At 37.7% G+C, this 20,479-nt stretch overlaps 4 protein-coding genes across 6 annotated transcripts; 3 read left to right on the top strand and 1 right to left on the bottom strand.

Moving 5' to 3' along the window:
* The first annotated feature begins 804 nt into the window (after window positions 1-804).
* On the top strand, window positions 805-7,895 carry LOC128676710 (zinc finger protein 878-like). The gene is made up of 15 exons (XM_053756992.2): window positions 805-1,277; window positions 1,506-1,657; window positions 1,880-1,914; window positions 2,192-2,255; window positions 2,332-2,408; window positions 2,562-2,649; window positions 2,748-2,767; window positions 2,864-2,946; window positions 4,041-4,236; window positions 4,767-4,935; window positions 5,440-5,607; window positions 6,046-6,176; window positions 6,738-6,858; window positions 7,022-7,152; window positions 7,345-7,895. Exons 1-15 carry the CDS (start codon window positions 1,056-1,058, stop codon window positions 7,836-7,838), a joined length of 2,151 nt encoding a protein of 716 aa, XP_053612967.1. The 5' UTR covers window positions 805-1,055; the 3' UTR covers window positions 7,839-7,895.
* A 591-nt stretch (window positions 7,896-8,486) lies between these two features.
* Chpf (Chondroitin polymerizing factor) lies at window positions 8,487-14,954 on the top strand. The gene is made up of 10 exons (XM_053756960.2): window positions 8,487-8,949; window positions 9,367-9,732; window positions 10,196-10,482; window positions 10,869-11,020; window positions 11,483-11,588; window positions 11,859-12,032; window positions 12,739-12,960; window positions 13,476-13,724; window positions 14,143-14,323; window positions 14,673-14,954. Exons 1-10 carry the CDS (start codon window positions 8,688-8,690, stop codon window positions 14,927-14,929), a joined length of 2,256 nt encoding a protein of 751 aa, XP_053612935.1. The 5' UTR covers window positions 8,487-8,687; the 3' UTR covers window positions 14,930-14,954.
* A 330-nt stretch (window positions 14,955-15,284) lies between these two features.
* LOC128676500 (protein SCO1 homolog, mitochondrial) lies at window positions 15,285-17,446 on the bottom strand. Its single transcript, XM_053756635.2, has 5 exons — window positions 17,012-17,446; window positions 16,743-16,866; window positions 16,146-16,227; window positions 15,619-15,745; window positions 15,285-15,524 (listed from the first exon to the last, which is right to left on the bottom strand). The coding sequence occupies exons 1-5, from the start codon at window positions 17,285-17,287 to the stop codon at window positions 15,375-15,377; spliced, it is 759 nt and encodes a 252-aa protein (XP_053612610.1). The 5' UTR covers window positions 17,288-17,446; the 3' UTR covers window positions 15,285-15,374.
* LOC128676501 (pro-resilin-like) lies at window positions 16,497-20,461 on the top strand. Of its 3 annotated transcripts, XM_053756637.2 has the most exons (5): window positions 16,497-16,696; window positions 18,072-18,252; window positions 18,598-18,702; window positions 19,022-19,198; window positions 19,744-20,461. In XM_053756637.2, exons 2-5 carry the CDS (start codon window positions 18,091-18,093, stop codon window positions 19,933-19,935), a joined length of 636 nt encoding a protein of 211 aa, XP_053612612.1. In that variant the 5' UTR covers window positions 16,497-16,696; window positions 18,072-18,090; the 3' UTR covers window positions 19,936-20,461. The 3 variants fall into 3 exon arrangements, with proteins under 3 accessions (XP_053612612.1, XP_053612614.1, XP_053612613.1); XM_053756639.2 differs by lacking the exon at window positions 18,072-18,252 and having other exon boundaries at window positions 16,502-16,696; window positions 19,744-20,450; XM_053756638.2 differs by lacking the exon at window positions 16,497-16,696 and having other exon boundaries at window positions 18,094-18,244; window positions 19,744-20,453.
* Window positions 20,462-20,479: the final 18 nt, after the last annotated feature.

The following is a 20,479-nucleotide window of genomic DNA, read 5'->3' as shown; positions in this document are numbered from 1 at the left end:
CTGTTTCTAGTAGGTACCTACACTTTATTTTAGTCCAACTAGTTAAATAGTTCAAATTTAGACCGGAAGTGAAGAATTTTCTTAAACTTCCGGACAACTTTGATGTGATTTTCTTGTGGCTCTCGGTCATCACGTGACCGAGTTCACGATGAAAGGCTTGGCGGGAGCATTTCATAGTGGTGTAAACATAGGAATCAGCTTTTTTAGCATGGAATTTTTGATGGCGAGACTCTGAAAAGTCTGAAGACATATCATCAAAGTGGATAGGAAAATGCAATCCGGATTACCTACGTTGAATGAAGCGGTGGTGCCAAGTGGTTATAACCTTCCATCTGTGATCAAAAGGTTCCAGGTTCGAATCCTACTCGTGCCACATGAGTGTTATGGTGATATTCATAAACCTTTTGAAATTTGACTTAATACCTATACATCGAATACTCTCAAGAAGATCTGAGTAGTATGAATAGGTAGGGATTTATTAAATAAATACAATAGGTATACTCGCATTAAATATATCACTATAAAGGTACGAGTAAATATATAAATTTATAAACAGTAACTATTATAAATAACAACAAGTTCATAAATATTTTCTGTTAGAACTTCTTATTCGATGAACCACCTGGAAGAAGATGATAGAAACTCAGTAATTTACCCTATTTACCAGTGAAGAATGTCATGACATATATGCCAGTAATAGCTTGCATCAAAATCTTACTAGATTACTGTCAGTGGTAGGAAATAAGGGCTTTAAAAAAAAATCTTCTGTCACCGTCAAATTATTATCAATGTCAATCAACCAATTCAACCATGTCTGTCAACGAAATACCTACAATACCTATTTACTTTTACTACCAAAACAATGGAAAATTGCAATAGAATAGTAAATTAAAATATTCAAATTACAAAATCAAAGAGTAACTCAGTTTACTACAGAGCACATTTTTCATATTTTCTAGACAATACTGCTTTTCTTCAATGCGCTTATCTTTATCGCTTGTTTTTATCTTTGTGTTAAGTTACAAATATTGAAAAACCAATTATATATTATTATTATGGATTGGAGCGATTCTCTTATTTTGCCCAAGAAAGAAGAAAATGATATGACAGTACAAATAGAGATTCCATTTAATGTATTACAATATCTTACTTCAGAAGGCAGTTCCATTCACAATTTATGCCGAATTTGTCTGCTAGTGCAACCAAACATGACTTGTTTGTTTACTCCTTCAAATCTATCATTAAATGAGATGTTGTCAGCAATCTCATCAGTGCAGGTTTGTATTACAATATGTACGTACTCTTAATACCAACCAGGTACTTACCAGGACCTTTATTGCTTCTGTTATTACTGGGCAACACTGATGTTAGATTTTGTGGTAGTCCCCAAAAGCCATCTAAATATACTGTTGTATTATCCACCAAAAATCATCAAAGTCCATAACTTGAATTAAAATCATCAATTTTTCACTTTCTTTCCTCAACGATTTTTTCTATGTTTGCAGGCGCAGGTAGACGATGGGCTGCCCTCACAGATTTGTGATACATGTTCGGCGCAAATTATTAGCTGCTACAAATTCAAAGAGAAATGTGATAAAGCAGAATTTATGTTGAAATCTTTGTTGAAAGGAGAGTTTTTAAGTGAAGAAAAGCAAAGGTATTCTTCTTACAGTTTATTCCTTTTAATGTAAATGTAAATTATTATTACTATCCAGATTAACACTTATTTATTTATTTAATAGTACACAAAACAGAATGCAATCACTTAATGTTTAAGAAAAGGAAACAAGGTTGAAGGAGCTGTTCTTAATAATTATCCAAAAATAGGAACTTTCATTAATCACAATATCTTTGATGCTAAAAATATACTTTTTTTCAGCAATACAGTCCAGTCAGAGATCACAGAGATATCTGGTTTGTATATAATTGCCAGCATGAACATTGTTTTTTTTATAATTTTTCTTTAAAGAAAGTATTACTTGAATAGGATTAAAAACTTTTATTAAAACTTTTATATAAATAAATACTGAGAATAGCCTTAAAAACCATTTTTGAATTCGCATGTGAATATGAAATCTATCATAATATGAATTTTTATTGTTTTTCTTACATAGTGGAAAATAGCCTTTTTTTAATTTTCATTATTAAATTTTCCACCATACAGTTACATCAACATGTATATTCTTTTTAGATAAACTTGAAGAACGGCATGCAGATAATACCGCCATTTATTTAATAGAAAAATGTGAACAAGGGTGAGTAAAATAGTATTTTTTTTATTGATGTCTTTATGTAACTTTTTCTTAAGTATAACAATATTTACTGTTACAGCGATTATAGTACAAAAAATAGCACTGATATAATTGATGATAGTGGAAACACAAAAGAAAATGGTGAATTTCATGAAGGTGATGATTTTTAATATATTGAATTATTTTATTTAATAATAAACTTAAGTTTTCATTGTAATCATACTCTTATTCATAAAGCATAATTAAACTTATAATAGGTTTTAACTTGTTTATGCATAATAAGGTATTAATTGAAGATATTTTTTTCAGATATACAGTATCTTGAATCTTTATCTGACAATCCTAGTGATGCAGAAACATCTTATACAAGAAAAGAAAAAAAACAGTACAAGAAAAAGTAAGTAAATTAATAAATAGTCTATACCTTTGCCATGTTTTTTACAACACTATTATATTTCCTAATATATTAATGATAATGTATTAATTTGATTTCAGAAAAAAACACTCAGTTTCCGGTATGTATCAAAAATATATGTATAAAATATATGTATTATAATAATAAATATATTAATTGTATTGTAAATTTTTAATTTTATTTTTATTTTTCACAGATGTAAAATCGGTTTTGGAACAAGTATTAACAGATAAGACAGAATGTTTAGAAAATGTCCTAGCTTGCGCATACTGCTCTAAGGTAATTTAATTTTGTAAATCATTAATCTATACTTGTATTAGTTAATCAGCTCACCTGTTATTTAATTCTCATTGTTTTTGTTTATTTTATTTATTTATTTAACGGGCAATCAGCAGTGCCTTTTAATTAGTGATTTTAATTTAATTTTTTACGAGTGTCCCATGTACCTTTCTTTAATAATAATTTTCCATATGTAGTAAGAAAGGAAATATTTAACATATTAGTATAAAAAACCATGGGACAACCGGTGAAAGAAAGAAAGAAATCATTTATTCGGCAAACACATAAAATCCAAACATTAAACATTAACACTTAAAGGTATCGAATATAGATGAACTTGTGAACTTGTTTGGCTTTTATCCTCTGAAATTAAATGAGCGTCTTAAATCATCCACCCCTAGGACGCTGCCGCCCCTAGGCCGTGGCTTATATGGCCTATTGACAAATCCAGGACTGGTGATCAGTCCTCTCATGCTGGGTTTATTTCACCCAGTCATTCAATTTATAAAATACTAGCTGCGCCCCGCGGCTTCGCTCCCGTGGGAATTTCGGGATAAAAAGTACCCTACCTACCTACCCTGTATTATTCCAGGTTATTTTCTACCCGTGTACCAAATTTCATAACAATCGGTCTAGTAGATAAGGCGTGAAGAGGCTTACTTTCACATTTATAATATTAGTTGGGAGTTTTTGCCTCAATTAATAACAACTAATGATAACTTTATGCCCCTATCACTGACTTCTTGTAATACTTATATGTATCTGCTTTATTAAACCTTTTATTTACATTTAAGATAACATTCCCAGCATTCAAGGACAAACCCAAACCTAGTTTGTTTAAATTATAACATCTCTCATATCATCTGATCTCAGTACATTCTGATGCCGGCTTCACACTATCTCCGAACTCAACAGATACGCTTAATAGTCAGTTATCAGGTGCGGTGGGACAAAGCTAGAAAAAATGCATTGTTTAGATTTCACACCTTCACTCATAGAGATAGATAGATAGACAGTATGGTTCAAGGATATGGATTGAATACAAATTTCAAATTTATTAAATAATAATATACCATTAATATTCCCTTTGGCAGACATTTAAGAACCAAAAGGCGCTGGCGGCTCACATGAACAAGCATAATAGGTCAGAGCCTTTGGAACAAAACTGGTTCCCCTGCGCGCATTGCAAGGAGGTGTTCAATTCTGAACACGACCTGATCCTGCACAACTCTTTACACGATAAGACCCAATCAGCGTGGAAATGCAATAGATGTTCCAAGGAATTTAAGGGTGAGAATAACGAAGCTTTTGAACAGAAATGACGATAAGCATATGGCTGTCGTCAGAGACATGTTGCATTTAACGCGTGACAATTATCATGTGCGTGCTGTGAACTGTTGAGGAGCTCTCTCGTTGGGATCTGATTCTGAGTGCACAAACTCATCCGTTCCGTCCGACTGCTCAAGTGAGAATGCCATCAGTCTTCTTTTGATGCCGCCACTTTTATATTTTGTTCCCCTTCCACTCGTTTCAAATGTTGACGTCATTGAGGGCGACAACAAATAACACACGAGTTATTTACAAAGTCAAAGCATTATTCAGAAATTAGACCTTCACAGGTATTTTATCACGTCAAATTTTACATTACATAGTATTTCATAAAAAGCTACAAACTACTGGAATTTCGGAACGACCACTGCTGAGAAGAAATAACGAAAGAACATCATCATCATTTAAACAATATCGGTCGCATTCATGATAGACAAACTTAATATTATTTTTTTTTATTTGTGTGTTTGTTATTTAATCAAATGTTGTAGCAAGATCAATGCTACGTCGCCACATATACCGGCACATGGATTCGAAGCGGTTCTCTTGCGCGCATTGCGGCAAAGCGTTTGTGGAGTTGTACGCTTTACGACGACACGCGCGCGTCCACACTGGCGAACAGCGCGAGAAGAAACACGTGTGTCACATCTGCGATAAACGGTATTCTCTTTCTGCATCTATTTCCATCTCTTTTTTTATTAATTTAAGCTTTATTGCATACATTTCTTTACAAAGTTGTTCTATCCAAAGATATACTATAAAGAAAATGTTAAGTTAATAATAATACAATAAATAAATCTTATATTATTGAGTTGTGCAGAAAATAATGTCTTGGAGTGTATTATTTGCTAACGTTGATGGCATGACATCGACTATCGCCATCTGGTGACAAGTAGGCGCACACACTAGCAAACCTAAAGAGCAAACAGATTCGATCGATCACCATGGATTTCCACCAATGTATCATTTTAATTTATGTGTAATTATTTTTACACTTTATTGAATGTATAATTTTATAATACTTAAAAAAATAACAGCCTATGTTTCAACGAGGGTCTTTAACTATGTGCATACCGAATTTCATTAAAATCGGTCCAGCGGTTTAGCCGTGAAAGCGGACAAGACAGACAGACATTTATAGTATGGATAATTTTAACCTTACAGTTACGGCGAAAGTAACTTATTAGCTACACACATGGCCTCACACAGCGGTGAGAAGCCATGGCCCTGTCCTGAATGCGACAAACAGTTCGCGAGCGCTCGCCTGCTCGCTTCCCATCGCGCTGTTCACTCTTCTAAGAAGCCTTATGCCTGCAAATACTGTGAGAGGCGGTACGTACGATTATTTGGTTTATGATTATGGGCGTTTAAACGATAAGCATATAACATATTACTATTATTTTATTTTATTTTTTTTAAGCACAAAAATAGGTTAATTAATTTAAGCAACTGTTGTTAACTGTTTTCGCTTAGAATTACAATTTTGATTCGATTAGAAATTTTAGTTCAATGAAATCGTTCAAAACTTCGAACTGTCAGTAAATTAAATGTTAAAAACTTTTTTCAACGAAAAATATTTATAAAAATATTAAATATAAAAATATTATTAAGTAGATAAGCTGACAACCAGTTAAGAAAAGCCAATTTTAAAAAACATTTTTTGAAGCAGTTTAGCCCAACACTGGATTTTATACCTTATTTGTGTATCAGTAAGGTTGATATTCCTACGAGTACGGGGTACAGCTAGTCAAACATAAATGTGCGTTTCAGATTCCGCCACGAGTCGACACGCAACACTCACCATCGGACGCACACCGGTGAGAAACCATACGTGTGTTCCACTTGCGGGAAGACCTTCATACAGAACTCCAACTTGAGACTACATATGCGAACCCATACTGGTAAATTTAATTATTTATTAATTAGTTATTAATTATAATTTAGTTGTTTAGTAATTAGTTAATTAATTATTACTTAATTATTAGTTAATTAATTATAATTTTATTATTGATTTATTACTAGCTTTTGCCCGCGGTTTCGCGTTTATGTCGTCATAATAATTTATTATTACCATTGACTCGAGTGTCAGGCAACGTATCGCGATGAAAATGATATCAGATTTTAAGTTAGACCATTCGCCATACAATTGTGAAAACCGCATCAAATTCCATCCAGTACCATTTCTTTTTGCATCACGTGCGAAAAAATATACAGACAATTATTTTAAAAAATACTTGTTTTGTTAGTTCCATAAAGATAACTCCTGTGTACATAACTACATATCCCTCGTACAGTTTCATTATATGTTTAGATTATTTAATCTATAGAAAATTAGGACTTTACAGTCAAAAACAGGATTAGAAGTAAACAAAGTAGTTTGGAGATTATTTATATTCCACTAATATTATAAATGCCAAAATGTGTGTGTGTCTCAGTGTCAGATACGTGTGTTGTGTTGCCAGGTGAGCGTCCGTACGAATGCAAGTCGTGTTCGCGCAGGTTCACGTCCGGGTCGTCGCTGAAGAGCCACGAGCGCACGCACACGGACGAGCTCAAACACGCCTGCACGCATTGCGGAAAGAAGTATATTTATTTACTTTGCTACTCTTTTATTTAAAATTTTTAATTAATCATTGTACGTGTTCAAATGCTTTATTTTTTCAATTTAGTATTATAAGTAGTAAAGTTTAAGCGAAAATGACTTCGAGAATGAAACATTCTAGTTTGAACCCCGTTTCCCTCCCAGATACACGCGCACGAACCTGCGCGCGCACATGCGCGTGCACGAGGGCGTGCACTGCGCGTTCTCGTGCAGCGCGTGCGCGCGTCGCTTCCCGAGCGCGCGCCGTCTGCGCGACCACTGCCGTCTGCACACCGGTGAGCGGCTGCCTCTCTTTATGCCTTATCTATTCAAATAAATGTTATTCTCTGCTTAGTCTTGTGAGTTTTGTCCCTCTCCCTCTTTTCGGTATTTGACATTGAAATGAGACGCGGACGGATGATTTTCCAAAATGTTTGTTATCTGTATCGTTGTTTTTAAATATTATGACTTGCATTTTATGTTCCCAGGTGAGAAACCCTTCGAATGCTTGAACTGCACTCAAACGTTCAGAACAAAGTCGCAACTGAAACATCACTTGAAACAGCACGATAAAGAGGAACAGAAACGGAAGAAGAAACTGACCAATAAAAAGAAAAAAGAGGCCGAACCGACGCTAGAAATAATTGATTACACAGAAGGAAACCAAGTGCCGCTGGAGGTGACTGGAGAATTAGTGGTACAAGACGAGGAACAAGCTGAAATTCTAATCGTTGATAATAGCAAATTGGAGGTTGGGCTCGAAACCGGGAACATTTGCCTGGACGGTGTAACCTATATGGACAATGATAATATCAACTTAGTGACGGTTAATGAAGGCGGTTTGAGTATCACGTCCAGCGCGACACTGCAAGGCAGCACTGTCAACTTGTATCAGATCGATCAAAGCCTTGTTCAATTTCACACCAGCGGTACTCAAGTAACTATTAGTAAGATTACGAGCAAAATGACTACTAACTTTTAATCGTGTTAGATCTTGTGTATGTTATGTATTTCAAGTAAATAGCCAAAGTTACATTTCCATTTGCTTTATTATTCCCTTTGACGTTTCGACGCTATACATGCAAAATGGCCTTTCAAGTATACTTACTCGCGGAAGCATCTACCTATCTTACCTACTTTACCTATGTAGGTACCTGTGTTAAATAAATTTCCACTTTGCATTTTTTTTTATTAAAGAATGTATAAAAGGTGGTAGTGTTATATCGACTAAGTAGTTGATATAACTATCGCTGAAACTGAAGCCTTAGGTACTTCTCTTTCTTTTGTTCTATTGCGTATATCACACAAAGAAAACTCAAGAGGACGAGATAGCGTACTTACCCAATGAAAATTTCCATACAATTTCACAGTACATTTCACCTTGGAGAGTTTTTACCACGGAATAATAAATTCGTTTTATTATATATTTTCAAATCTGTGGTTTTTAGTAAAAACTAATATGCTCGCTAATATATGCTAATATGCTCGCTTGTCGATAAAAACTTTTTACCGACAAGCGAGCAAGTCACAAAATGCACGGAAATGTTCTCTCGTGGATCAGGGCCTTCGAATGCTGGTATTTTTCGAGAGAGCAACATTGGGCAAGATACTGACACGTGTCAAAGTCTAAAACATCAGCTGAATTGTGTCTTCAACATCAACTTGCTGAATTCGCTCTTCGTTCGCATAAACCTATTGGTTATTTATTAATTAAATATTAAATTTCCCATTAATACTGAGCAGATGTGTCGTATCTATGATAGATTTTCAGCTCTCCATCGTTAATATCATGCATTCTTAACTACACAGAACAAAAGAGTTATCAGTAAAAATGTTATCAAGATACGTGGTAGCGCAAGTGAAGCATAATTCCTACTTCCTGTTGGGCCTGGTTCTTGGGCTTTGGGTGGCATTGGTTGCGGTTCCCTTGGAGGAGGATGTAGTGGAGTGCGTGGGTACAGCGAGTGGGGTATCAACTGAGGTGGATGAGTTTGAGCCGCATCGGGAAGATCGACCTTTGGGCGCGGCTGGGCCCGCTGCTGGCCGCGTCGTGCAACGTCCGCGTTACTATACCACAGAACTGGGCATGAGAGGTAAGTTCCTGAGATATTTAAAGGAAGAGTCCAAATATCGTGTCATTTCATGTATTGTACAAAACTAGTTTGTGAAGTGGCTCAATATACTTTCCTATGAGAAAAATAATTTATCTACCTTTGTTGCTGCCCTCAATTTTACTAGACCATAAGAATAACCAACAAAATATATTGTGTTTTGCATCTACTGATACAGATTTATTTATATCGTTAGATACACAATATACAGTTTATAAGTAAATATATAATAAATCATACACTTGAACCTTCATCAGGAATCAATTAATTGGTAATTCATGAAAATAAGTGCAATAGTTGTTGAGTTTATAGCGAACAGACAGACATGGCAGAGGACTTTGTTTTATAATATGTAAGGATAATGGTGTTTTGGAAAATTGTCTTATTATTCATTTGCAGGTCCATTACTGTCTGGCGTGCTCAGCTCAGAAGAAGCTTTGGCAGCAAGAGGTGCTGCATTGAATCAGACGGCCGCGCGTCTGCAGCCCTCTCTCCGCTTCTTCATTGCTGCTAATTCTCTATCACCATCTCGCGCACGCGCTAATGTCGTCGGCTTCACTGACACGCGCGAAATGCTGAAGCCCTTCCATGCCCTCAAGTATCTCGCTGATAACTATCTAGAGGAATATGACTTCTTCTTTCTCGTATCCGATGCAACATTTGTTAATGCGCGCCGACTCACTGATCTCGTGTCTAAACTCAGCGTCAGCCAGGATGTCTACATGGGGACCATTGCTGAAGATGACAGTCATTATTGTACACTTGGTAAATATGCTTCTAGTTTATTGAATCCAATTTGAATATTCAAAGGTTGGCTATATTCATTATGTTGCAAGTCAATGTTAAATGCACCTTTGAAAATGAAGTATGTGGATATATGATTAATATAAAGTGATTAATAATCAGTGATGTGAATTTTTAAAGTGAAATATTTAGAAACTTTTAATGCTGACTGATATAGACACATCAGTTGCAGAAGCTGCCTGTCTATACACTATTACTCAATAAATAAATAAATAAATATAATCAAATTCACTGGATTGGACAAAATACTAAAAAAATATCCATACTGTCCAACACTTTCCTAGTTTCTTCACCAGCCACAGGGGCCTGAACCCAGGGTCCATTTTGTTTTTCATTCCAATCAACATAGAAAACAACGTCACAATGTTCTTTCAATCCAAAGCACAAGTATCAAAACAAATTAAGAAGCTAAAATTAATTACAGAGGGCGGTATCCTACTATCGAACTCTGTGCTGCGCGCGGTTCACGGCGAACTAGACTGGTGCGTGCGCAACTCTTACTCGCCGCACCATCACGAGAACCTCGGCCGCTGCGTCCTCCACGCGGCGCACCAGCGCTGCAGCGCGGCGCTGCAAGGCGAGCGCTACTCCGCCCTGAAGCTGGCGGACGAGGCCGCTGCGGGCCTGACGCCGGCGCTGGCGGACGCCGTCACCGCGTATCCTGTCACGCAACCGGAACAACTCTATCAGCTTCATGCTTATGTGTCTCGGGTATTTATTTTGATAAGATTTTTTTTATTATTTCACTATGGCTCAATACTTTTCCTAAATAATTTCTTATGTAATAAGTTAATCAATAAGCTAACCAGCATTATTTTTAAACCTGCTTGTTTAAAAATATAAACACTCTGACAATAAGGACAGGTACATTTGAAAATTACTCAGTTTATTTGTTTGAACAACATTCATAAAGAGTTATAATGGCGCTAATTTTATTGATATAAATATTAAAAAAATATATATTTGGATGCTACTAAATAAGAATGAAATAGTTATCTGGCTGCTGCTGCAAAAAAAAGTGTTAGTGCGTTCTTTACTCACTGAAATTTTCCACCATCAAACCCTGTGTAATAAATAACTGATGGTTGCATAATCAGTTGTACCTGGAGCGCGACCAGTCAGAAGTGCTCCAGCTGCGCGGCTACCTGTGGCGCAACGCAGCGCGACACCCGCCCGGGCTGCGCAACGCCACGTGGCCGGGCGGACTGCGCACCGACGCGGGCCGCGCGCCGCGACCTCCGGACAACAGGTTCATAACAAAACTATAATTATTTTATACGACACCTGTTCTGAAATAATCATATTCCATGTGTGTCTCTTACCAGATGGAAAGCAAAATAAACCCCACCCTTTTACTTGAAGTTTTTCTTTGTAGCAGTGCCCAAATTCTTACGCTGAATCCATATCCAAGGTTTCGAGAATTAATTTCTTAACACGTGTGTGGGTTAGATATGTACTGTACAGTCTGTCAAGAAAGTGAAGAAAACGGATTTTTAACGAACTAAGTACATTCTTTTATCATCACAATATCCAAATAATTATATTTAGATATTGTGATAATCAACCAATCTTGACCATTAGGTCAAGATTGGTTGATAAACACCCAGTGTTGCCAGCCGACAGGAGACAGCGACCTCATTTATTTTCGTCAGTTTTTTGATAGACTACTTTATTCTACCCAATTTCCATAGACAATGTATATTCCGTACAGATTCGACCACCTGCGCTGGACGACCTTCAACTTGACGCACGCGTTCATGCCAGACGAGAACCGCGCTGTAGGAGTGCTCTCCGGCGCTTATAAGGAAGCTCTAGATGTAAGTATAGTACTACTAGTAATAACAAGATTTTGTACGAAATTAATCATTATACCTTTTTAACTAAGATTTTTTTCCAGGCTTATTTTGTGTTTCCCACTTTTCTTTTTTCTCCCCAACTCAGATACACATTGGAACACGATAAAAGTTCATTTTTTCTTTCAAATGACAACAATTTTACCATGTCTATTTGTGGTTTTACATCAATATAAATTAAACTTTCAGTTAAAACCAAGCTTCATTTTAAAATAAATTATTCTGAATATTCAGCTAGTAGTGGATGCATCTTGCGCATGGGCCAAACGTCGATGGGGGAGGGAGGGGGCGGGCGCGGATGGTGGGGGGAGCGGCAACCAAGTGGACTTGGAGGAGGGGGCGTGGCGCTGGGAACCACCGTACGGGTTGAGATATCGGCTGCTGCTACGGGAAACTGACGATAAACAGGTATTTTGGTTTTTGTGGCAATTTAACGATTTACCCTCTTTCACCAAAAGGTATATTTTACAGGTTAATTACTAACGATTAGTAGTACTTTACAGAGTAAAACATCCGTATATAGATAAAGTCTTACATGGCGACCCTGCCTGGATTGAACTATGTACAGCCTGTCTATAAAGAGTAGAAAATAAATAATGGCGCTGTTATCTTTATCTTTACAACATTGGGTATTCAACCATAGATCATTCTATTTGACGTTGCATGACATTAAATTATGATTTTGAAAGTTGTATACCTAAATTGTTTTTCTGTTTTGTGACGTTCAAAGTCAATCAAGGTTGTGGGCGTGCCCATGAACTGTCCAAGTCTGTGTCATTACCAGAGATCGGATATTGTAGTGCATATTTACCTAAACTTCGACGTAGTAGTAACATAGAGTGGCTATACCACCTCTAAAATATACCATTTTTTGTACCATGATTTAAAAATCATGAATTATAATTAAATTTTATTGAAATGATACATAATTAGGTGCAAATTATTGAAGATTTTTTTTCCATTTTTAGAGTTCCGTACAGAAATAAAATTCAGTCAGATTAAAATGTTATATTTTTAATAATATTCTTCAAATCTATAATTTGCACCTAATTATATATCATGTCAATAAATCCAATAATAATTCATGATTTTAATCTAAATTACAATCTCGCAGCGTTCCCGCCTCCGCTACTTAGAAGCCATCCGCGTATTAGGTTCGGCCCGCCTCGTGCCCGTGCCGTACGTCACCGAAAGCGCGCGCATTACATTGGTGCTCACTGTCGCGGGAGAAACGTGGAGAAAATCTGCCCTCTCTTTCTTGCGCCGATATGAAACTATATGTCTTGGAAAAGATAAGAACACTGTGCTTATTGTGGCACTAGTGTCGTGGGAGGAGGTAAGTGAATAGTTCAAAACTGATTGAAATTTGTTGAGATGTCAAGTCAATATAGATTTTTTAAATTTATGTAGAAAATAAACGTCGTTACCTGTCCGTACATTTCTGAAATTTCAGATTCATTGACCAATAAAATAACTATTTGATAGACCATGATGAATAGTAGTACTAATATTTATATGTATCTGTGTATATATTTATGATGAGTCAACTACAAGTGTTGAGGAATAATGATCTGATCTCCACATTATCGTCGAACTCGAGACAGAGGTCGACGCGAAATCACGAACATTGCGTAGTTTGTATGAGCGCTTATATTTACCGCAATGAAAAACCAGCAATATATGAAATGTATGTCGAATCCGTCATATTCGAACTGGTCTGCGATAGTATATAAAGAATAATAGAAAATAACACAAATTGCGTTTGAATCCAGTTTTTCAATGTACAAAAGATTACAACCGTCAACAAACAGATGGCATAGCGCCATCTACATGTGAAATCTATAAACACAGGAGACGGAAGACGATTCGACAACGGAGCCGATCCGCTCAGCCATAGCGGCGCTGCAGCAGAAGCACGCGGGTGTCAAGCTGGAGCTGGTGACGTCACGCGTGGCGCGCGCGCGCGGCGCCAGCGAGGCGGCGGCCGGCGCGCGCGCGGCGCGCGGCGCGCTCGAGGCTGCGCTGTCGCGGGTCTCGCGCGACGCGCTCGTGCTCGTGCTCGTGCCCAATGTGGAGTTCAACGAGGAGTTCCTCAATAGGGTGAGTTCGGTCAACGTGTTTACGGTCTTATGTTTGCTAGTCTCGCTATTCCAAATGAACACATGTGACGTGACTAAGAGCGCGGCCCCGTTGCTCAGTCGTGCGCCGATGTTCTGTCGTCCATCGATGGAATACGCCGTAATTGTATACGTATATCAACGCACGTCCGTGTCAAAATATATGGAAAACAACGGAGCCGCAACGTGCTACGTCAACGCAACGTAGCAATCGGTATGGCTCTTAAATGTGCGTTATGGTAGATTTTAGTTACACATATTTTTTTATTTTACAGAAAATATGTGTTCAAAAACTTAAATATTTTTTGTTCAAACAACCCCATAAAAGCGACCCCATAAAATACCTTTTCTCGTGGAAAGTCTCATATTTACACTTTTCTTTACTTAATTTCGTATTTCAGGTGCGCATGAACACGATAATGGGCGAGCAGTGGTTCCTGCCCGTGGGTTTCTCGCGTTTCTCGCAGTACGACCACCCCCGCTTCGTGGACGCGAAGGGGAACAAGCCGCAGGTCAACACTGGCCGCTTCCAGCTGCACGCAGACCCCGTGATGTCGTTCTACAGGAAGGACTATGACTCTGGTATATAGTATACAATACATACATATATTTTTGTTCTTGTGGTAGTTTCTCATGTTTCTCGCATGTTTGGTTATTAATAATATAAATAAACGTTAGCGCCCTTGTAATTATATAAAATAAACGTTAGCGCCTACAAAGGCGCTAACGTTTATTTTATATAATTACAAGGGTAACACCGCAGTGTGCAGCTGGTAACTAAATTCAATTATTTGCCAGTCAAGAGGCTGGCAACTTATTCACCAATCCTGACTATTTGATTTGATATTGCAATGAAAAAAAATATGCGTCGTCAAAAATCCGTTTTCTACTCTTTACATAGACTTTTTTGTACAATATAGTCTTATTACAGCGGCAGCAGAAAGCATAGATCGCGGCGAGTCAGAGTGGGCGGGCATAGACGAAGTGCTGATAGCGTCGTCGCTGCGCTGCGTGCGCGCGCCGGAGCCGGCGCTGGTGCTGCCGCCGCGCGCGGCGCCGTGTCGCGCGCGCGCCGCCGACACCACGCAGTGCCTGCGCGCTACTAGAGACGAAAACTTTGTGTCACTCGCCCTTGGAGCTAGACACGAGTTGGCCAGACTCTTACTTGAAACTGAGGCTGACGTTTAGTCGAATTAAATATTTTTATATTCTCGCTTTTGTTTTCATTTTCCTTTATCATGATGCAGACGCAGTATTACATGAAAACTGGTTGATAACTTCACGTCTTTAGATCATGGTGTGAAACACGCTCTAGACTTCTTGAAACAAAAATTTGAATTTCGTATCATGTCCTTTCGGGGTAAATTGTTGGGTGCAGAGCCAAAAGTTGCAAAACACGATAGGGCACTTGTTGTTGGCCACACTTCCGCTCGGAGCGGTAGTCTTGAACTGGCCGTAATAGCTTGAGCCGGATCTTTATGGAAGTTACTATTCTTTCGCTCACTAGTGAAGTCACAGAAATGCTAAATAATGAATTCACAAATATTTTAAAATAAAAACAATTATTTATTCCTTAACAAAAATAATTATAATTTTATCTAAACTAACATGTTAATACTAACAAAATGCAACTTTAAAACCAGCCAGTCTTCTTCCCGACGGCATATTTCTGTATGTTGATGAGCATAGAATCGTGAATTTCTTTAGCATTCCTATTCTGGCCGTAGTAGTCGACGAACTCACCATCGGGATCAACCAGATAAATGATGATGGTGTGGTCCACCTGAAAAATTAGAGCCGAGAATGAAAGGGGTTTACTATATCGAGCAAGAGCCGCCGAACTATTAACTTCACACGTGCCGCCCTTGGTTACTTACGATATAATCGTTATCCGCATCCTGCGGACCAGCACTGAAGTAGACCCTGTAGGATCGGCAAGCTTTCTGTACTTGTTCATGTGTGCCTGTCAGGCCGAGCAGTCTTGGAGAAAACTCTTTGCAGTATCTAGAAAACGACAACGAAAATTCATGTCCATTTATTTGTAGACGGAGAAGAGAGACAGGAGAGTTACAGAAAACTTCCACTATATGATGTTTTATACAATGGTGTCCCTTTTTTATATATGAATTGTATTTAGTTAACTTTTGAATTCACTCTAAAAAAATTTACCTACTTTGGTTCTTGAAGAAATATTCAGTGAGTTTTTCTGTTAGGCATGGTTATCCTCCAGTGGATGACGTATAAGGCGACTAAGGGATAAAATGCAGTGATGCATGATATGCAAGAATAACATTTCCACAATTTCTGAAGGTTGTAAATTCACAGCCAAATCTTTAAGACTTTTAGAGAAGTTTTCTGTTTAGTTTAAGATTTTCGGATTTATATTAGTTTTTTATAGACTTACTTTCCAACAATTTCTGGAGTGTCTCTTTGAGGGTCTACAGATATGAAAAGAGGCTGCAAAGGCGGTGCTGATGGTGAATTATCTAAAAAAAAATTCTAAAGCCATCAACAAGTTTTTGAGTTTCACAAAACAAAGACTGTTCATGTAGACACAAAATTGTAATTAATTAATTTTATTACATCAACCTAAAATATAAATTCTTACAAGCAAAAACATTAGCACAAGATCAGTGCTCTGCTTGTTAGTGTGAGTAAAGTAATAAATTGAGTCTTGACCTTCTTGTAAAGTTACACAAGGGTGTTTATAATTTTTACTTTATTTAACCTCAGTGTCATGGTGATGTAATTTTTTTGTCAAATTCAAATATTTTTTAAATAGGTAATAGTGAAATAAATAATATGGCTGAATTTTCATCTCATCATTATTTTTGAAATTAGTTAAAAAGCATGTGTGATTTTATAACAAAAGCATTTAACCAATTGATTATTCAATTGATTGAGATATTATAGATAAACAATTGTTTGACCAGCACATTTGCACCAGTTCTTAAGGTAGATGTTAAATAAACTTTTATTCTAACAAATTTAATTTATATACCATGCATGTTTACAACTTCTGCCAATTTCTCCAACTCGTCTGGGCATATATCGGGACAATGTGTAAAACCAAAATAAATTAATAACCATTTTCCTAGAAAATCTGTGCTTTTCACAACTTTTCCCTGAAATAATAGAAATGCATTGATTAATAGTAGTAATAATAATTATAAGACTAAATAATAATGTTCATGGATTATTAAGTTTTGTCCAGTGTTGATAAAGTAATGGTAGCCTTAGCTATGGATATAAATCAATATCAAAGCATACCTCTGTGTCCACCAACTCGAAATCACCTCCTATTTTAGCTTTGCCCAGTTGCCTTTTTCGCTCACGGTCTAATGCTTCCTGCTTCTCCTTTCGGACGTATAACATAAACCCTGTAAGACCACCACCGACCACTACCATTCCGGATAATGACTTCCATGTGATGGGGCCAATAAAATTCTTTTTCGCCCTTTTAGGAGGGTTAGCACATTGCCTTACAGTGGATGTAGAAAATGCACGGCTTAGAAAACTGATCCTATTTCGCAATATAGAGTTCATTTTATTTTACCGCTACTATTTGAAGATAGTGAGTGTCTAAGTAAAGAAATAAAGTTAGTACTTTAGTGAAGTTTTAACCAAGAAACCGGCTTATCAATTTATTTAGCGAAAGATGATCAACTTTATCATTTTACTCGATTTTATAGTGTTATTTTTACGATATGATTTTTGTGATATGACATTGACAGTTAAATAATTTAAAAAAAAGGGCAAAGACAGGTTGAACGAACCGTCTGTGTGGTGTGGTGTCTTTTCCCTTATAAATAGTAAATCCATACTAATATAAGTGCGAAAGTCTGTTTGTTCAACTTTCACGGCTAAACCGCTGAATCAATTATAATGAAATCGGGGTCTTTAACTACATCCCATTCTAACATTACTAAGTACTTTTTTTAAAAAAATCAGCACCCAAATTATTATACCTAATAGGAGTTAAAATAACACGCCGGCGAAGCCGCGGGAAGAAGCTAGTCCTTTATAAATCTGTTGATTTGTTATGTATTATTTTATTTGTAAAAATAAAAGTTTTTGTCACTAATATATATTAACTTTTTTTAAACAACTTTTTGACCAACTATAATGTGTATGTAGGTAGAGTTATGTTTTTAAGCATAAATCACAGATATAAAAACATTACATTGAAGGCATTAATATACTTACACCTGTTATGAAATAAGGGAAATCAAAATATGCAAACGAAGAATCTACGTACATTCAAATTACTTTTATCGATGCTGAATAATATTTATGTTCAAACATTACCTAATAAATATTTCGTAACTAGTTCGTCGTGAGCTGAGATAATGAAAAACTCAGGGGCGTCGAAACCACAACCGCAGTGGCGCCGCCCTTCGGCAAAGCGCGGGCATAAATATCTCAGCTCGACGCCGCACCATCCCAAATTCTTTCGAACCTCTTTGCAACTTGAACCCTATAGCAATGTGGACCATTCTTTTGGTGAGTATGTAGGTACCTATTTTTCCATTTATTTTCAAATGCCGGAAGGTAGGTAGCGTGTTACACCCCTAGTGTTGTAGGCGTCCATAGGAAATGGTGACCACTTCATATCAGATGGGCGGCATGCCCTTTTCCCTGCTTGGTAGTAGGTACCTTTATAAAAAATAAAATATGGTGGTAGGGATTTCAAATCTAAGATTCTGGTACCTACATTTCTGTATAGTTGTGATACAGAGTACAGGCGACCGTGTGAAGCATAGAAGAAAAAAATAAAAAAATAATTTTCTTTTTATCTACTTACTCCTCTGTAGGCAGACTAGTTACGCCCTACTCACATGATTTTGTGGTTGCAGTTGACGCTGGTAACGTGGATGACGTTTTGGTCAACCTCGGCCCAAGAGTATTTACCCCCGAAACTTGGCGGCGGAGGATCCAAGAAACCAGCAGTAGAACCAACGGTATGTACCTACTTATCTGTTGAATTTTATGTGAATGTATCCTACCTAGTTAACCAAACTTAAAGTATGTAGATTGTTAGATTGCAACAGATGTTTTGTCGGCTTCGCACTATGCAGGGACCTGCGCGCAGGGCCTTTCTAAATCTATGTTATGCAGTATCGGCGAACATTGAGTACCTACTAATTCCATGCGGTGAACTCAGCCAGATATCGAAAGTCGAAATCGCCCAGTTTGCCGTTAGCGGTTAGTCTGGAGCATGCATTACTTCAAATAGGTACATTTCTGTCGTACAATCCTGATTGCTGTACTTAAATTCAGTTACCAGCAAACTACGATTTCTCCTACGACGTGCAAGACAACGCGGTGAGCCTGGACTTCGGGCACAATGAGAAGCGCAAGGACGACCGCGCTACCGGCTCCTTCCACGTGCTGCTGCCTGACGGTCGCATGCAGCTCGTGGAGTACGAGGCGGGCCCGGATGGGTACAAGCCACAGGTAATATATTTATAGATGTCAGATCAGAAACAATTTTAGTTTCTATCCTAATGGGGAAGTGTAGGTATCTAAGTGAATAAGAAACGAAGTGGGTCTACTGGTCTCTATAATACGGTGAATGTGAATGAAACCTGATGGGGTACTTAAAAGCTACACGTACCGCTAAACATTGCGAAGTAAAGGTAAAGTGTCATTGTGTCCAAGGACGGATCTAGCTTTGGCGCCAGTGGAGGGTCACAATATCGTGATCAAATCATATGGAGTTAGCGCAAATGTCATACATATACGAGTACGAAATATAGCGGCCGAGGTGTTGGCGCAGTGCCCTACAAATTTCAAATCAGCGCACGATAAAAAATAATGTGTACATAGTTAGGACATTTTGGTTCGTAGTCAGAACTGCAAAACGCCTCCAAAAGATTGGTGAAACACCATTCGGATTTCTATTTTGGTTGATCTATGTGAAATACCTTAGATAACCTAGGTGACCACTTCTTAGTTAACCACCAATACTGTATAGTGTTGACCACAAACTTTTATTGCAGATAATGTACATGGGCACAGCAACGTTTCCCGCGCAAACGGGAGGCGACAAATTCGACGGGTACCACTACAACGCGGCGTCCAACCGCCAGAGCGTGCGGCAGGCGGCGCCCCGCGGTCCCGCTCGGAACCCCCCCACCGCACCGCCCCCCGCGCCCGCACCCCTCCTCACTCCCGTCAATTCTACGCAATGACCTCAACAAAATTTATGGAAAGCGTATACCGACCAGACTGTTGTAAACTAACGTTTCGACTTTAGAGGGTTGTTTAAGGGCGGAAGCACACATGCTACTGGGCATGCTGCTAGCTAGCACGGGCGTATAGGTACTGTTTCTGATGCCCCCACACTCCCCTTCATACCGCGCTCTTTCTTCATATTACATGCCAGTCAATCTAATTGCTGGTCATCTACTGTCAAGACATCTTGTATACTTACTTGTAAAACTGTACAAGTAAGTATACAAGATGTCTGTGTGTTTGGCATGCAAATGTACCAGCTACTTGCACGTGCATTTCCGTCATTACAATAGCAGTTTTGTATTAAATTCGTTGAAAACAACCTGGCGACACGGTTGTATTGTAAACAAGATGTATTTTATGGTTATCAACAACTGGTGCACGCTTAATGGAAACCAAAGTCATGCTTAAACCATTGCTTTCAGCACGATGGTTAATTTAAAGATATGCAAAATAACAATATGCAAATTGTTGAAATGTCAAATATTAAAGACAAATAAA

Source organism: Plodia interpunctella, chromosome 16 (genome assembly GCF_027563975.2).
Source record: "Plodia interpunctella isolate USDA-ARS_2022_Savannah chromosome 16, ilPloInte3.2, whole genome shotgun sequence".
Taxonomy (NCBI): domain Eukaryota; kingdom Metazoa; phylum Arthropoda; class Insecta; order Lepidoptera; family Pyralidae; genus Plodia; species Plodia interpunctella.
This window is presented reverse-complemented; position numbering and strand designations above follow the sequence as displayed.